This window comes from Triticum aestivum, chromosome 6A (genome assembly GCF_018294505.1).
Source record: "Triticum aestivum cultivar Chinese Spring chromosome 6A, IWGSC CS RefSeq v2.1, whole genome shotgun sequence".
Lineage (NCBI taxonomy): Eukaryota > Viridiplantae > Streptophyta > Magnoliopsida > Poales > Poaceae > Triticum > Triticum aestivum.
The window spans coordinates 207,161,099-207,179,757 of record NC_057809.1 but is presented as its reverse complement, the minus strand read 5'-3'; the positions used below and the strand labels follow the sequence as shown (position 1 = coordinate 207,179,757).

Below are 18,659 nucleotides of genomic sequence, written 5' to 3'. Positions count from 1 at the left end.
TAATTTATTTGTCTGCTAGTGCATGTAGGCGTGACATTAAATACGTTCACACTGCTCTTTTAGTTTAAGAAAGACAGATCCATCTGCATTTATTTTGGGTTTTTAAAAATTCAAAAAGCTATATCTTTCAAACCGCGCGTCGGAATTCAAATCCGTTTTCACCATTGAAATCCTCGCGACGAGATCTTTGAAACTAGATCCCGCATGGGTATATTTTGACGAATTTTTTTCGATGCCAACTTTGGAGCTATATAGTGCAACTCTATTACTGCAATGTGCAACTTTTATTACTACATCGTGCAACTTTTTTCCAAAACTAATGTTTGGAGCTGCACCTTCGTATGAGGTTACAACCTAGCAACCACGACAACTTTGATGTGCGACTAGTCTATTGCCTCGACGAAAGTCGATGTGCAACCTCCTCTTGTAATGTAGTCTAGTCGCATACACATTGATGTTTAGTTGGCTTGTAATGTAGTCTAGTTGCACATACATTGATATTTAGTTGGCTTGTAATGTAGTCTAGTTGCACACACATTAATGTTTAGTTGGCAGGAAGACTAATTGCACACGCATATGATTAGTTGGCTTGTAATTTAGTCTAGTTGCACACACACTGATGTTTAGTTGGCAGGACACTAGTTGCACACACATATGCTCAGTTGGCGTGGCAATCTAGTCTAGTTGCACACACATTGATGTTTAATTGGCAGGACTTTTTTGGCACACACACATATGCTCAGTTGGCGCGCAATCTAGTCTAGTTGCACACACATTGATGTTTAGTTGGCAGAAAGACTAGTTCGTCGAAACATCCCCATGCGGGATATAGTTTTGAAGAGCACGTCGCGAGGATTCCAGCGGTGAAAACGGATCTTAATTCCGACGCGCGGTTTGGAAGATATAGCTTTTTGAAAATTTAAAAACCGAAACAAATGCATATGTGATCTGTTTTTTCCAACTGATTGTGACCGGTGTGAATGTATTAAATGCTAAAAGATACATGCGCTAGCGGACAAAAATTACACACATGCATGTCTATACAGAGCAGACGCTAGCGAATAAAAAATTTCTATTTTAGGCCGGCCGCTCGCGCATGGCAGCGAGCAGCCGGCCGCTACGTAGACTCGTCTTTTTTTAAGGCAACCAAAGTGTACCTTAATTTTTCATGTGTTATAAACTCATACATTTGGAACAGAAAGAAAAAAGGTAGTAAGACGAGTGAACGGAGAAGAAAAGCTGTAGAACAGTAGAAGGCAAACGAGTAAACGACACAGCTCTCTCTCACGCTTCTCGCGTGGTCGACGTTGCAGTCCACACGCGGCTGGGCGCGCCGGTTCAACCACACCTCATCTCCCGCACTCCCTCTGCCTCGTATCTCCTCGCCTTCCTCCGCACCCCGCAGGCGCATTGCCAGCCGTCCGATCGCGCCCGGGCCGCGGTGGTTCCCTCTCCCCATGTTCCGCGGCCATGCGCCTCTCCATCGGCTCCCCATCCCCGTCGCCGCCGCCGGCGGTGGCCGCCGCTCTCCGCAGCACACCCCCGTCGCGCCGTACCGCCAGTCATGTGAGCGCCCGCTGATCTTTTCTTCCTTTTCTCATATCGCTGTTTCGTGGTACCACGCTGCTCACTGTTACATGGACTGCTTGCGTTCGTGTTTTCCCGATTCCGTGCCCGTCCACATGTGTTTGAAGTAGAAGGATACCAGATTCGGTGTCCTAATTCATGTTCTGCTAGTACTAGTACTTTTTTTAAAAACTTTTCTGGAATTGGTTCAATTGTGATAAATTCAGTAAACTGCGATCAAATTTCATCAGTTATGATACTTCACCTTATGTAGCAGTGAGTTTCTGAAGTTCAGTGTACTGTCCTTCAGTTCTTCCATTTACAAAACAAATTTTTACGTGCTTAGTTTGAGGAAAGGATATTCCTCAGATTGCTTCACTAGGTTGTGACCATTTCCTTATCCTAATATCCTACTTATGCATTGTTTCCTGCAACTCTCTCAGGTTATGTTCAGGCAGAAGCTGAGTTTCATGGAGGCATTTCAGACTCAGCATCTGAAATATGCTCCTCGTTTGATCAAATCAGTCGTAAAAGGTATTAGATCAAATATAACTGATGGTGATAATGGAACGACTGAGCCAGCTAGAGAGTTGCTGGAGCGGCTATTTGCGAGGACACAAAGTTTAGACACTGGTGCTTCTCATGATAGTGAACTGAGCGTGAGCATTGAGGTCCTGAAGTCTGAATTCGAGGGTGCCTTGTCTATCCTCAGAAACAAAGAGAGGGATCTTCGCAGCGCAGAGAAGAGGGTTTCCGATGATCGGATAAGGTTGAGCAAGACAAAGCAGGACCTTGATCAGAGAGAGGAAGCGATCCGCAAAGCTTATGTAAGGCAACAAGGAATAGAGAAAGCACTGAAAAAGGCAAGTAGAGATCTGGCGTTGCGAGTGAAGCAGATCAGTGATCTGAAGCTTCTGGTTGAGGGGCAAGACAGGACTATTGCCAGGTCACAAGCTTTGCTTTCTCAGAAGGTAACTGAAGTGGAAAATCTCAAACGAGATATGTTCAAGAAGAACGAGGAAGCAGACCTGATGCGTTCAGAGATCAGGTCCAAAGAAAAGCTGCTTCTTACAGCTAATCAAGCTATTGCGCAGCAAGAAGCAACAGTTAGGGAGCTGCAGAGTGAAATTAAAAGAAAGACAATGGATATCGCCAGATCAAATGAATCGAGGAAAACTAATGAAGAGAAACTGAAAGTTGCTGAACAGGAACTTGAGAAGCAGAGTTTAGGATGGTTAGCAGCACAACAAGAGTTAAAGGAACTTGCACAACTGGCATTCAAAGATACAGATGATATCAAGGGTATTATCACTGACTTCAAACGTGTGAGGTCTCTGCTAGATGCTGTACGCTCTGAATTGATCTCTTCAAAAGATGCTTTCGCTTCCTCTCGCAGACAAATAGAAGATCAAGCGGTTCAGTTGCAGGAACAAGTACAGGAACTCGAGGACCAAAGGGTATTACTGATGTCTTACACCCATGATTTGGAGGCTGCTCAACTGGAGATTCAAGGGAAGACACAGGAGCTCAATTATGCACAGTCTCGTTGTCATGAACTTGAATCACAGTTACTTAAGGAAATGGAGAAGGTCGAGTCTCTAGAAGCCGAATTAACGAAAGAAAAACAGAGCTTAGAACATAGAACTGAAGAAGTAGGCTTTCTTCAGAAGGAGCTTGTTCAGAAAGAAAATGAGTGCACCAAATCACAAGAACTTGTTAAAGTAAAAGAGTTTGAGCTGTTAGAAGCCAGACAGGAAGTCCAAGATATGAAGTTAAAGGTAGAGTCTATTCAATTGGCTGTTCAAGAAAAGGATTCAGAGCTTTCTGATACACAGAGCAGACTAACTGAAGTCAGCAGTGAAATTGTTGAGCTTCAGCAGTTGCTAAATAGCAAGAAGGATCAACTGGTTCAGGCTAGAACTGAATTACATGATAAAGAACAACATATAGAAACACTGGAGAGTGAGTTGGATAGCATACGGCTCAGATGCTCGCAAGCTGAATCCATGGTTCAAAGGATGGCTGAGCTCACTGGCGATCTTGCTAGTTCCGTAAAAGCCGGAGAAATGGACATCTATACATTACTGGATGATGAAATTTCAAGCACAAGTACAGCCCTCGAGTCCAATTTACATAAGCATAATCAACTGGAGGCTGACATAGAGATGTTAAGAGAATGCTTGCGGCATAAGGACATGGAGTTGAGAGCTGCTCATGAAGCACTTGATGCCAAAGATCAAGAGCTGAAGGCAGTACTTAAAAAATGGGATGTGAAGGAGAGGGAACTACGTGAGTTGGAAGAGTTACCGGATCCCAGTGCCACAAATGAACTTGCTGGTTTTTCCAGTGAGACAACAGAGGGCGGTATTGTAGGAGAGATGGAGCTGCCAGAGCTTCAAATTGATGCTGCGGAGGTCGAAGCACTTGCTGCTACGACTGCATTGAGGAAGCTTGCGGATATGACTAAGGATTTCTTCAAACACGTCAAAGCTGATTCTGGTATTAACTTGGTTGCATCAGAGAGTCAAAAAATCATTAAATGCGATCCTAAAATGGAAGTACACAAGAAGACGGATGTGATTCTTGAAGCTGAAAAAGAAATAGTTAGGCTCTTCTCATTGACAAAACAGATTGTCACTGATGACATAATAAACGATGTTGAGGAATGATAGCTTCAAACTAAAGCATGTAGTCTTCCAATTCTATCAAGGTAGATCTTCCAAGATAGCTTCAGAGTAGAGATATACCAGATAGATCGTTCGAACATTTATGGACAGCGATGTCGCCCAGAAGGATGAGATCTTCTCTGGTTGATTTCACAAACTGCCATTTTGAAAAAGGGTAACATGTTGAGCAGAAGCTGGTCATCTGATCCTTTGTGCTCTTTTTGTAATGTGCCTCAAACTATTCCTCAGATCTTTGTTCAATGTGTTCCCCCCTAAATATACATGGGAAGTTACTGATATGGCAATTGGTGCTGGTTTTCGTCATGCCAAAACTACTACTGATATTGTGGTGAATATTTCCATGTGCAGCAAAGTTGGTGCAGCGGTGTTTTACTGTTTCATTGCAACTTCAAATAATTTCAAATCCCAAAGCTACTAAAGTAGATGGCTATCAAGTACTCTCTCTTCTTTCTTCAAAAAAGTTAAATACTCTTGTCTTTCCACTTGCTTTCGAAAACTCCGTAGTTCAAATTTACACGGGATGCTTGAGCATCAAACTGTTAGAAACAAATGGGCCTAGCCCACGTACAGTGTCTGAAATTTCAAATAGACGCCCATAAACAAATGGCAAGTGGTGGTGCTAAAGTTTAGAGGAAGTGTTTCACCACTTTATATAGGGTGTTCTCTTTTTTTTTTACGAGAAATTTCCAATCTATTCAGCTTTAATCATGACAGTACAACAAACACCAGAAATAATAAAAATTACATCCAGATTCGTAAACCATCTAGCGATGACTACAACCACTGAAGCGAATCGAAGGAGCGCCGCCGCCATCGTCCCTCCCTCGCAGGAGCCCTGGCACAACTTGTAGACAGTTGGAAGTCGTCGTGTTAAGGCCTCATAGGACCAACGCACCAGAAGAGCAACCGCCGCCGACGAAGACAAGTTTAGATCGAAATGATCCAACCTCCACACTAAATGATGTGTTGAAAGAGAAATAGAAGATCACACGCGCGCTTGCCTCGCCTCGCCTGGCCGGGCACGATTTTCTTTTTTCTCTTGGCAGACAAGTTAATTATTTTTTGTCCGGTAAGTATATGACTTAGAAACCAAGTTGATTTGAGATCGTGATCGTGACACGATACCGCTTCTGGTCCTATTATGGTCCTATTATATATACCGCTACCAGCCGCGGCCAAAGACACAACGAAAACATCTAGGGGTTTTGCCACATCTTGCAACTTACGGCACCATAGTAGTCTATTCCATCCCTAATGCCGGCGTCGGCGTGCGCGAGAGGAGGTCCCCGGAAGCGTTCGTCCTTGCGATTCTTCACCGCGAGAGAACGAATTAGGTTTTTGGGAAGTGCTCTGCGTGACTGCTCAAGTTCGTCATCACAGAGCATCTTCTGCCCAAGTCGTGCAGCGCTACTCATCGTCATCTACAACACCGTTAGCAAAAGATCTTCGTTAACATCGTTATCAACAACATCGCTCCCACAGTAGCTAACGAATAGTGCGTCCATTGTAATCTGTTCATATCTCTATTTGTAGTTGTTGTTATATATGTGATGATGCCGTGCATGTTATCCAGTTTGTCTAGTATGCTAGATTATTGCATGCTATTTTTTGTACTATTCATGAATTATTTACTGAAATTAATAATGGATTTGCCTAATATTTCAACACAACCGTGTATAAGCTAAGAAACTTGAGGCTTAGAGTTTAACTATGAATCATCGAACCAAATATTTAAATCCATGCTGAAGAAAATCAAGGTCTTGGTCGTTCTAGCACGCATATAATTGGTTAACAAAAAAGTACGTCGTCATCTTTTCGGAGACTGTTGATATTGATAAATGTGACTCAAAAATGAAAACAGACAAGAAGATGGCGATCAGATGTTGTTGCCCACTTGGAAGAAGATCGCCACCACCCTTTGGGTGTGCCCCCACGCTGCCACCTCGACAAGGCGGCAGCGACAACATGGTTGATCAAAACCACTGATTGTGAGCCGAACAAGGGTGAGGCTCCTGTCAGGCTGTCACCGCCTGAGGGACAGGACCGGGGTACAGGGAAAGAGGGAGCTGGCGGAAGGTTGGTGGTGGTACCTCACAACTCTAGCCTGGCCTCCCTCTTAATTTTCCAGTCCTTCCCTCCTCTGTCCATCTCTAGCACTTTATAAGGTTATTATGGACGGTTATTATTTAGGAACCAAAATATTCTATGAGTTATAGTCGATATTTTTTACGATCTCTTTACATGAACAAATTCTACCCGCCATCTTCAAAATTCATCCATTCATAAACATTCCAGGATAGTTTGAAGGTGTGAAAGTTGCAGGTTCAAGTGTAAAATTATCGATTTCGAAAAAAAAGATAACTATCGGCATCATCATCGATTGATGCACACAACCATATATGACTTCCCTACTTATAAAGATTGGAGTTGATGGTCTTCTCGCATCACCCACCTGAATCCCCCTCCTTTCGTCTTCTTGCATCACTCAATCACCTACTCATGTTGTCTCTCATCACTAATCTCATTCATGTCAACTGCCAAAACCCAACTAAGGTAGCCTACAAGGTTTTTTGAGTAAAGTAAATTACATCGTGTTTCCTTTGGTTTTGCGATCGTAGCACAAGCAACTTGCCAGTAAGTAGTGTAAAATAATGCTTAGCATAGACGCCGAAAACTTCGTCTTGCGAAAAAGAAAAGAAAAACCCAAGGTCATCAACATTATTGAACCTACCTCATGGTAAAATCTCCCCACAAACCTACCACCAACTCCATAACTATGTTTCATAATTCAACGACGAGCGACACGTGTCAGAACAAAGGAGCAAACTCCAAGACAACGCGTTCAACAAAGAATTGATGCTCAAATGCCTATGTTAGTTGATTCAACCAAAGTCAAACCTAGTGCTATGATTCCCTAAGTAGAATTTTGAGTCAACACTTGCAATAAGGATACAAAGCACATACGATGATGTTGCCTGATCTAGCTAGATGGCTAAATCATAGATTTTCAGCCCGAAAAATACAACCTCAATGTCGCAACTAGGTCATACAACTCTAAACCGTCTCACTTGCACTGAACTTGTCACCCGAACAAGAATTCAACGAAAGAGAAGACATCACCCTGTTGCTTTCGGCCAACAAGTTCTTCCTTGTGATGCCCATCTTCCCCAATGAAAGAGAAGACATCACCGCCGCACCCCCGTTTGGTAGATGGATGGCGTGCGCCATAACAACATGTAGCAGTATCCGCCACCACGTGTGTCATGCCCAGTGGCGCCTGTGAGTGGAAGAACCACGATGCCGCATGCCACACCACCTCACTGTGATCACCATTGTTGTTCGCCTCCATGACATGCTGTCACGACTTGATGATGACATGACTACCTTGAATGCAACCAAAAAATATTACATACATGTATATTTTTAAGATGGTTTCTAATAAAAATTATGCAATAATTTATTTTGTTCTCCGGTGTCGGCGTTCTGGGAACGGGGGTCCCCAGACTTGCCTGCCTGCGGCCTGTGGCATGGCTCAAGTCGGGGCCCAGCATGGCCCATCTTCATCAGCTCAAGCTCAAGACCCTCGCGAGGGGACAAGCCTCGCGGGGCGGACGACAGGAAGCTTCCTCAAGAGCGGCCTCATCAGGCAGGCTCACGAGGAGACGGAGAGATCAATGCAAGGGTACCTCGCGAGGATCCCATGACGCAAGCCATGACGATCGAGGCCAGGCGGGCGCCAGCCTGCGCAGAGTCCTTGTTTCCCCTTTGGTGCAAAGGGGGCAAGCACAGGCCAAGGCATCAGGCAAAGGTTACCATTCCGGTGCAACGAGACCAAGACCAGCCGGACGGCCGGACAGAGGTCACCATGGAGCCCAAGACGGCGTCATCACCAGTGCTTTTGGCAGCCGAAGACCACCTTTGGTCAGGATAACTTGTACTAGATATTCCCCTTTAAAATGGCCAATTGTTGGCGCCCTTCCCGCTCAATTATTCGGGGAGAGGCCCAGGGCATGTATAAATAGAGCTAGCCACCACAGAGTAGAGGCATCGAATTGATAGGGAGAAGAACAGTGAGAAACCCAGTAGAGACTAAGTAGAACACACCGCACCAGCTCAAGGACACCCCTCGTGAGGCTGTTCTTCCCCTGTACTGTCCATCATCAGCCCAAGAGGCAATCCACCACACCACACACTGGAGTAGGGTATTACACCACAACGGTGGCCCGAACCAGTATAAACCTCGTGTCTCTTGCGTTGTTCAACATTTTCATCTTAGTTCGCACGAGAGGATCAGGCGTAGATCGGTAGGGGAGAGATCTCCGCGCGCACCCCAGTGTTCGAACCTCAAGGGTCTGCCAGAACCCGAGATCCGACATTTGGCGCGCCAGGTAGGGGTGCGCCGGAATCTTTCTTCCACTGTTCGCGTGTAATCTTCCGTCGTGTCCATGGCTGACACTCGTCGGGCTCGCGCCGAGCGCCGGGCTGCTCGCGCCACTCGCGTCACCCAGACGGCGCCCGTCGGCGGCCCCCCTCGTCGTTCCCCATCGCCCGCCACCAACGCCGCCATCGGCGCGGCGGGGAACGAGCAGCAGGCCTCGTCCTAGCATCCTTCGGTGCGACAGGATGGCCGCACCGCCACCCCGTCGCTGACTCCAGCTGGCTCGTCCTCCCACGCCCGTCGCGCACCCATGGATGCGCACGCCTCACTGCTCTTGGCGCGGGAGCTCCTGCACTATCACCCCGTCGACGACCTCTACGAGGACTGGCTCGCCCGCATCACCGAGCTCGTCAGTGCTGCAGGGGGCTCCCCCTTGCGGTCCCTCTCGCTGCCTCGCCCTCCATCCCGCGCAGGGAGCGAGGATCAGGAGGCGCCTCTGCCGCCTCCTTCCCAAGAAGGTGCCTTGGCTCCAAGGCGCGCAGCCCCAGGGCGGGACCCTCCACGTCCGGTGCCTGCGCAGCAAGAAGGGAGCTGCCAAGAGATCCCACATCCCCGGAAAGGTGCTCGCGCGCTCCCAGCGCCGGCGCGCCAAGATCGCGCCCCAGCGCCTCCACGACAAGACCCCATGGTGACCCGCAAGAACGAGTCCAGCACCAGCAAAGGGCGCCGGTGGCCACGGCGGGCTGCCTCGCCTTCACCCCCGAGTTGCGTCTCAGGAGCGCCTATGGCCTTCGGCCGTAGGACGCTGCGAGGGACCACCTCACAGCTACGTTCGCATGCCCTTCGGCCTGCCGAGCGCGGTCGCGCACATCAGTGCCTGTTGAGGAGCTTTTTGAAGGCTCAGGAGATCAGGCATCGCGCGGTCCTGGTGGAGGTGGCGATGGTCCCCGAAGACCTGCACTTGCCACCGGAGCCTCCCGAGGCCCCTGGGCCTGGGGCTCATGAGGGCCGACGTCTTCACCGCGCATCGCTCACTTCCTCAGCATCACTTCATCTTCAACAGCACCAGGTGACATCTTTCAGAGTTCTACCTTTAGCTGGGAGCGCCCACAGGGCTGCACCATTCCCAGGCCGCGTGGGTCCATCCCTGCGGCATGTATCCATTTTGTTTATGCTCTTTACTTACCTTGTTGGGGGCGCCCTTCGGGCTGCATCATCCCCACGCCGCTCGGGCCCGACCCAGCGGCAGTTGCTTTTCCAGCATTTACCTTAGGATGAAGTTGTTCTTTCACGTTTAATCTGATTCCCATAATTATCACCTACTGCTTGTCGTCATGCAAAGCGATTGCACGTTAAAAGGGGGGCGCCTGAGCATCGTGACTCATGGGCTCTTACTGGCTCTCCGGCTCTCACCCTCTGGCCTTGACCCACAGCATCGCGACCTGTCATACCAGCGGCGGCTGAGCTCGCTCGAGGGCCGGGACCTGAGGACGTAGAGCATTTGCATTCTAACAACCCTGCAGGAACACACCAATTGATAAAGGCCCAGAGCCAGGCGCAACCCGCCTCGAGGTAGGGCCTCGTGAGTCCTGCGCTGGCTCACGGGTGCCCAGATACACCTCTCCTAGCCCTACCGTGCTGGCCACGTGTCAGGGCGGGGCTGTACACGCCCCGGGGGCTCCTCCCGGAGGGGAGCCCCCTCCCACGCACCAGTGGAAGCACCATCCTCCGCGCTGGCTGACGACACTGCCGAGGAGCGGCTATGCCCGTACACATACAGAAGCGCTATGCTCCGTGCTGGTGATAAACAACTGAGGGCGGCCCACGGCCATACCAACCTCAGGAAGCCCAGAGCTCAGTGTCCGGCACCATCGCAACGCCTCCCCTCGGGAGTGCCGCACGAGGGGGCTGGACACGGGGGCTACGCCCGGGCCTCGCCCGAGCGCACGCCACCCAGCTAGGTCCATTGGACCTGGTCATCGCGCGCCACTCCCCGAGCGGAGCCAAGGTACGAAACCCGTTTGAGCGTCAAGGGGGACTCCTGAGCATCGCGACTCAGGAGCCTAACTTGCCACGTAGCCCCTCACTCCTTAGTCCCGTCCTTGGTTTCCGGTCGGGGCTAACGCTGGGTGAGGTACGCGTGGGGCCGGGCCCTGCCGACGTAGAGCGTAAACAAGTAGGAGAGGAGAATGCAAATTCCAGGAAATTCAAAGAAAACATTACAAGCCATAAGATTGTTCCACAACGCCAAACACAAGTTTAAACGCCTCCGCGAGGCATGGTGCGTGTTGCAGGAATAAAAACAGGACAGAAGCCGCGCAAGGATCACTCTCCAGCGGTGCCGCCTCCTGAGGCCGCGGAGCTAGCGGTGCCGCGCCCGGGCAGGATGCTGAAGGAGCGGAACTTCCCCAGCAAAACCTCGGCTCGGCCTTTCACGGCCTTAGCGGCAGCAGCGGCACGGTCGCCGCTCACGGGCTCCAGCAGGCTGTCGAAGTCGACGTTGGGGTCAAGCAGGTAGACATGGCCGAGGACACGCGTCAGCGCTGCAGAAGACAGGGCGCGCGCCTCGGCCTCGACCATGGGGCCAAGTCCGTCTGCGACATCCTCAAGCGCATCAACCAGGAAGGGGAGCAGCTTGGCGGGGCCGTCCTCCGCACCAGCCAACGGCTCCTCCAGGCCGCTCTCATACAACATCTTCAGTATGCCACGAGCCTTCTTCTCCATCTTCACGAAGGCCACCCGGTCCTCCGTCAGGACCTTCGCCTTGGCGTCCAGCTCGGGCCTCTCCGCCTTCAGCGACCGCTCCAGCGTCTCCAGTCGGCTGTGGCGGTCATCGAGCTTGGCGCCCCGGTCCTTGACGGCGGCCTCCCAAGCCTTCATCTCCTTCTCTCTCTCCTGGCGGCCATGGGACTCCTTGGCGAGCTCGTCGCGCAGGCCCTGCAGCTCGGCCTCAAGCGTCTTGCAGCGGCCCTGGGAAGTTGCAACGTCGCCCAGGGCAGCATCGCGAGCGGCCTTGGCTTGGTTAGCGGCCCGCCTCTCCTCGTCGGAGGACGACACGGCCTGGCTCAACACCGCTCGGACGGAGGCAGCAGAACGGGCCCAGCCAGAAGCTAGCTCCAGGCGCCCGGTCGCCAGGCGAGGGTCCGTGCTCAGAAGATCCTCCCGCAGCTGGCTCACTTCGCTGGCGACCTGGTCCAGGACGGCGGCTGAGTAAGCAGAAGAAGCGGGAACTGGCGGAGCGGGCGAAGAAGATGGCGGCGTGATCACAGTTTGGCGAGAAGGAACACCCTGGGCCTTGGCCGCCCCGACTGTAGCATCGGGCGCAGTCGACTCCAGAGTCAGCGGGGCCACGGGGGCTGGCTCCTCGCCGAGGCGTACCAGTCGGCCTCGCGAGAGTGATCGAACCAGAGAGGCGCGAGCCGCGCCGTCTTCCTCCCCAGCGGACGAAGGCACCGCCCCGGCAGAAGGACTCGCCCCAAGCGGGGCCGCAGAAGCCCCTCTCAACCTCTTCGCCGCAGGCGCCGGCCTAACAAGAAAGCATGGACGTCAAGCCCCGGCGACAGAAATCAAGCAAAGCAGGAATCGGGCACTTACTGGTCGTCGCTCACTGACACAAGTAACCTCCGGCCGAACTTGAAGCCCGAGAGCCTGCGGCTCGGGTCAGCCTCGGAAGGCTCGGAAGTAGAAGCCACGTCGGGAGGGCTGGGGCTGGTTTCAGACCGCCCAGGGGTCAGAACCGGCCCTGGTGGAACCAGCCCCGACCTGCTCTTCCTTCTGACCAAGGGACAGTCCTCCCCTCCTCGCCCGGCGCCAGCATCGTCATCATCCGGCATGGAGCGGAGGGCCCGAGACCTAGGCCGAGGGAAGGACTCCCCCGACTCTTCGCCAGTCGCCTCGAAGACAGACTCTTCCTCCTCCGCTTCTTCTTCCTCCTCACTCTCGCTGGAGCTGCCAGAGGACACGTTCACCATCGCCAGCGCCGCAAGATCTTCGGGAGCTGCCGCGGGCACCAGCCCCTCACCGTTGAAGGTGAGCATGGCGTTCACCACCTGCTCCCAGTCATCACAAAGGAACAGGGGGACTGGGGCGCCCACCGGGCTTGCCACGTCTCCCCCAACCAAGGAATGGAGGGCTGCGAGCAGATCCTCGTCGGTCAGGGCCTCGGAGCTCAGGCGCAGAGCGGCATCCGCTCCTCCAAGCCTCCACAGTGGGAGCGAGTGCTCCTGGAGCGGAGCCACCCGGTGCTCCAAGAACTCCCTCAGGAGCGTGGCCCCGGTCAGCTTCGCCGCCCCCAAATTGCTTGGCCTCAGGTCCACGTTCATCTTCCTCAACACCGCCTTCGCATGAGGGTCGACGAGCTCCGCGCGGGACCATGCGTCAACGGACTTAGGCTGCCCTATGGGCAATACTAGACGAGGGTGGAGGCGCCCGACAGAACGAGTAGAAGGTGCTCCCCTTGCCCTCATGCTGGTCGGAGCCGGCCTTGAGCACAGTCGCCCCCTTGCTGCCCTGCGCCCCCGTCATCAGGCGCGCGGGGGCGAGGTTCTTCTCCGACAAATTTGGGGAATCCAGGGCCGACGAGTACCAAGCATCAGCCGGGGACTTGCGAGGCGCCATGGCATGCCGGATGCGAAGAATTGAGACGGATCTGGAGGATTTCAGGAGCAAGAGGAAGGAGAGCGAGAAAGGGGATTTAGGGCAAGACAGACGAGAGCAGGGCAAGTAAGCCTGGCCAGGGCACCCTCTTTTGTCAGTCGTGCAGTTGCCGAGGCGTCGTGAGAAGCGCAAACGCCCACGTCCAATCAACCGCCTCACGACGCCCAAGGCCGCAGGCTGTTAGGGCCCGCGGCGCTTCGCGCTTGCCCCTTCGCTTCTCTGCTAAGCCAAGCCCGCGCGCACCTTGGGCCCGGGGGTTACTGTCGGTGTTCTGGGAACGGGGGTCCCCAGACTTGCCTGCCTGCGGCCTGGCTCAAGTGAGGGCCTAACGTGGCCCATCTTCATCAGCTCAAGCTCAAGACCCTCGCGAGGGGCCAAGCCTCGCGGGGCGGACGACAGGAAGCTTCCTCAAGAGCGGCCTTATCAGGCAGGCTCGCGAGGAGGCGGAGAGATCAATGCAAGGGTACCTCGCGAGGATCCCATGACGCAAGCCATGACGATCAAGGCCAGGCGGGCGCCAGCCTGCGCAGAGTCCTTGTTTTCCCTTTGGTGCAAAGGGGTCAAGCACATGCCAAGGCATCAGGCAAAGGTTACCATTCCGGTGCAACGAGACCAAGACCAGCCGGACGGCTGGACGGAGGTCACCGTGGAGCCCAAGACGGCGTCATCACCAGTGCTTTTGGCAGCCGAAGACCACCTTTGGTCAAGATAACTTGTACTAGATGTTCCCCTTCAAAATGGCCAATTGTTGGCGTCCTTCCCGCTCAATTATTCGGGGAGAGGCCCGGGGCCTCTATAAATAGAGCTAGCCACCACAGAGTAGAGGCATCGAATTGAGAGGGAGAAGAACAGTGAGAAACCCAGAGACTAAGTAGAACACACCGCACCAGCTCAAGAACACCCCTCGTGAGGCTGTTCTTCCCCTGTACTGTCCATCATCAGCCCAAGAGGCAATCCACCACACCACACACTGGAGTAGGGTATTACACCACAACGGTGACCCAAACCAGTATAAACCTCGTGTCTCTTGCGTTGTTCATCATTTTCATCTTAATTCGCACGAGAGGATCGGACGTAAATCGGTAGGGGAGAGATCTCCGTGCGCACCCCAGTGTTCGAACCTCAAGGGTCTGCCGGAACCCGAGATCCGACATCCGGAACAAAAATATTTCACCTATTTTTATTTCATGCCTAATTGCAGAATTATCAGACCTGTACAAACCACGTGTGAAGATAAAGAAAATAAAATAACTAGGTTTGTTCAAGAAATCCTCTCACATTCCGGTGCAACGAGACCAAGACCAGCCGGACGGCTGGACGAAGGTCACCGTGAAGCCCAAGACGGCGTCATCACCAGTGCTTTTGGCAGCCGAAGACCACCTTTGGTCAAGATAACTTGTACTAGATGTTCCCCTTCAAAATGGCCAATTGTTGGCATCCTTCCCGCTCAATTATTCGGGGAGAGGCCCGGGGCCTCTATAAATAGAGCTAGCCACCACAGAGTAGAGGCATCGAATTGAGAGGGAGAAGAACAGTGAGAAACCCAGAGACTAAGTAGAACACACCGCACCAGCTCAAGAACACCCCTCGTGAGGCTGTTCTTCCCCTGTACTGTCCATCATCAGCCCAAGAGGCAATCCACCACACCACACACTGGAGTAGGGTATTACACCACAATGGTGACCCAAACCAGTATAAACCTCGTGTCTCTTGCGTTGTTCATCATTTTCATCTTAATTCGCACGAGAGGATCGGACGTAAATCGGTAGGGGAGAAATCTCCGTGCGCACCCCAGTGTTCGAACCTCAAGGGTCTGCCGGAACCCGAGATCCGACATCCGGAACAAAAATATTTCACCTATTTTTATTTCATGCCTAATTGCAGAATTATCAGACCTGTACAAACCACGTGTGAAGATAAAGAAAATAAAATAACTAGGTTTGTTCAAGAAATCCTCTCACATTACTTTTGGCTTAAGCAGCCCCCCCCCCCCCCCCACACACACGTGTTTTGAACTCAGATTCGGACTTGCACAGACCTACCTGATTTCAAATGCTTACAACTTTTGCATCCGGACTCTGAACTGAGTGAATCTTTTTCTTTTGGAAAGCTTACCTCCTGTACTTCCCAACCTAATTAGATTCACCATCAAATTCCTTGTGGGAGCAGAGATAAAGAAAAAACGGTGTGATGCTACCTCAAAATCCAAGTCAAAAGATGATGTGTCTTCTCCACTTGGGCACATGTGCCTTGTACGACTTATGGTTAGGTTTTGACTGTCTTTGGACGTTCTTCCACCCTCTTGGCAGCCATCCCTTAGTTGTATAAGAGTAGATCAATCTCATAGCAATTTCTTTGGGTTTTGTTTAGTTAACAGTTAGTCACCACTGTAACTTTGTGTACTTCGCTTGTGTCCAACGACCATGCCAAGACTATTTTTGGAACCCCACTTGCATCAATACTTTATCTATATCCACAATATTCAGATTGTTTTTTTTATCATACTCTTGCTTGTTCTTCGGTTGCTTGCAGTAATAGACCTTTGTGGTAGGGCTGATCATGCTTTTGGTATCGTCAGTAACCTCCAGGAGATTGGTTTAGTGATTGCTAAGGTACAATATGATCACTTGTTTGTAGTCGAGTCGTCAAAGCCTTTCTCTACCAAAGCGATAGTTACCCATCATCGGAAGATTGTGACACCTTTGCCCTACCACAACACGACAAGCCACACCGCAAAGCACTGACTGACCTCCATGCCATATCCAATTGTGGCCGTCCTCAATCCATCATTGTAACCCTTGCTGCTGCTAGCCATGGATGAGAACCAACTCCCGCACCATGAAACTAGAGGAGATAGGGAAGAAATCTTCCCCGCCACGTACTGAAATTAAGCTCCTCGGTCGTGACATGTCGGCACTGCTTGTGCAGCTATGGCTACGAGTCTTCCAATCTTAGTATGTTCATGTCTTAGGACAAGGATTGATCTTGCTAGCTGCGAGGGAGAGATTAAAGCAAGGGACTACCATCGGTAGGCGCATCCCGGCGCTCCGATGCAGCCTGCTGGAGGAAGAAAAAGAAGGGGTTGGGTTGGAGAAGGAAGAGAGGTGCCAAACCATGGATTTCAATCCAATGACCGGGATTGTTCGCAAAAAATAAATAAAAAATCCAATGACCGGGACATAATCGACTTAGAAAAAAAAAATCACGGCCCAGACAAAATCGACTTACAATGAATTTTTGTAAAGCAACTTACATAATCGGTTTCATGAAATATGCCTCATGCTTATTTTATTCAAGTAACGATAAACGGGCAGTACATTGGACAAACTCGTCACCGTTGACGATGCAAAGCAACTATGCATCACATGTTTATTATGCAGAGGCTAGGGGTAAACCCTCCTTTTCGAAAGAGAACCTACACCTTTATACGAACAGTTGGACGCAGGTAAAGATCATTCTTCCTTCGGATGGTGATGCCCATCTCCTCAGTCATGTCTAGCTCGCTCGGGGCCATCCCGTCCGGGAGCTCCCAGTCGAAGTGGTAGAGCAGCACGGCGAGCACGATCTCAATGCTGGCCAGTCCGAACGCCAAGCCAGGGCAGAGCCTGCGGCCAGCACCGAACGGTATGAACTCGAAGTCCGTCCCCTTGAGGTCGACAGTGGAGTTCTCGAACCGCTCCGGCTTGAACTCCTCCGGGTCGTCCCAGAACTTGGGGTCCCTGCCGATCGCCCATGCATTCACGAACACGACGAAGCCTTTGGGCACGTCGTACCCCATGATCTTGCACGTCTCGTTGCACTCCCTTGGAACGAGCAATGGCAGCGCCGGGTGCAGCCTCAGGGTCTCCTTGACGACGAGCTTCAGGTAGGTCATGTCGGCCAGGCCGGCCTCGGTCACGGTAGGCTTCCCGCCGAGTTTGTCGCGCAGCTCGGCCTGTGCTTTCTGCATCACTCTCGGGTTCCTCATCAGCTCTGACATCGCCCACTGGAGTGCATCTGCTGACGTCTCGGTCCCGGCGCCAAAGAGATCCTGTAAGGTGCGCAAGTGTTGTTTAAGGATCAATTACTAGTCTGTTAATTAGTTCGTGAACAGAGTGAACAAATGGGATAGTGCATTAAGCACGGGTAAAATCACTTACTATCGTGACAGCCTTGATGTTGCCAATGGTGAGAGGCACCTCGAGGTCACCTTCCTCGTGTATCCTCATGAGCTCGTCCATCAGGTCCTCCTCTCCCGTCACGGCGTTCCTGGTCGACGGTGCAGCCATGGCCTCCTTTCGCTTCTGTCGCTGCCGGTAGGCGCTCTCCACCAGCTCGTAGGTCGTAAGGTAGCCCGCGTGGCCGCGCCGCCTCGTGCCACCGAAGGCGCGCACGAGCCACGATGACGGGAACCACTCGGCCATGGTGAAACCCGATGCGATCTTGACGATGTCCGCCAACACCACCAGGAACTCGTCCCTCCTCTCGAACCTCTCGCCGATCATGGTGCGCATCGTCGAGTCCGCGATGACCCAAAAGATCTGCTCGCAGAGGTTCACGGTTTCTCCCGGCGGCGTGGCGGCGATGGCGGCGACGAGGCGGCCGGCCTCCTCCTCCCGCACGCGGTGGAACGAGTGGACGCGCCGGACGCTGAGCAGCTTCACGATGGAGATCTTGCGGAGCTGCCGCCACAGGGCGCCGTACGGCGCGAAGAAGATCCCCTTCCCCATGGGGCGCAGCTTGTGTATGGTGGGTGGATACGGCCGCCAGGCGAACTTCATGTCGTGCACCTTCATGATCTCGCGGGCGGCGTCCGCGGACGATACGAACACGGTCGGGAGCTCCCCGAGCTGGAGGTACATGAGCGGCGCGTCCAGCTCGCGCGCGATGTTGGCCACGGCGCGGTGCGCGATCGGGCTGCGGAGGAGGTGGTGCAGGTTGTGGATGAACGGCAGCGACGACGGGCTTGGCGGCAGCTTCAGCGCCGGCGCCGCCGTCGTGGCGCCACGCTTCTTAAGAAGCTTGAGGAGGACGAGGGCCAGGAAGGCGCAGAGCCAGCACACGAGTTGCTGCATGGCCATGGTTGGTGCGTTAAGGTGATGGAGCTAGCCAGCGATCTGATCTGCTAATTATATGGCCATTTCCCGTAGGAGCGGAGCACGAAATAACCATCAAGGTTGGAAGCAGCTGGTTCCAACCAAACTCCACTACACTAGTGCCAAAGGTTGTTAGTTGGCAGCTTGGCGCCGGTGAAGGTCGTTCCAAACCGAGCTCATGCAAGGCGAGCTGATTATGTCTGGACTCTGGAGCAGTAATGTTAGTTTTCAGGTATGTACATGGCCAGGTTACGTGCTTCTTGATGGTGTGAAGTTGTGCACTAGCTGTAAAGTTTC

General features: G+C 52.2%; 2 protein-coding genes across 2 annotated transcripts; one reads left to right on the top strand and one right to left on the bottom strand.

The window, feature by feature from the left end:
• The first annotated feature begins 1,293 nt into the window (after positions 1-1,293).
• LOC123127278 (protein BCAP) lies at positions 1,294-4,531 on the top strand. The gene is made up of 2 exons (XM_044546922.1): positions 1,294-1,566; positions 2,010-4,531. The coding sequence occupies exons 1-2, from the start codon at positions 1,471-1,473 to the stop codon at positions 4,233-4,235; spliced, it is 2,322 nt and encodes a 773-aa protein (XP_044402857.1). The 5' UTR covers positions 1,294-1,470; the 3' UTR covers positions 4,236-4,531.
• Positions 4,532-16,548: 12,017 nt separating this feature from the next.
• LOC123130563 (desmethyl-deoxy-podophyllotoxin synthase) lies at positions 16,549-18,379 on the bottom strand. The gene is made up of 2 exons (XM_044550434.1): positions 17,427-18,379; positions 16,549-17,317 (listed from the first exon to the last, which is right to left on the bottom strand). The coding sequence occupies exons 1-2, from the start codon at positions 18,345-18,347 to the stop codon at positions 16,703-16,705; spliced, it is 1,536 nt and encodes a 511-aa protein (XP_044406369.1). The 5' UTR covers positions 18,348-18,379; the 3' UTR covers positions 16,549-16,702.
• Between the last annotated feature and the right edge of the window lie 280 nt (positions 18,380-18,659).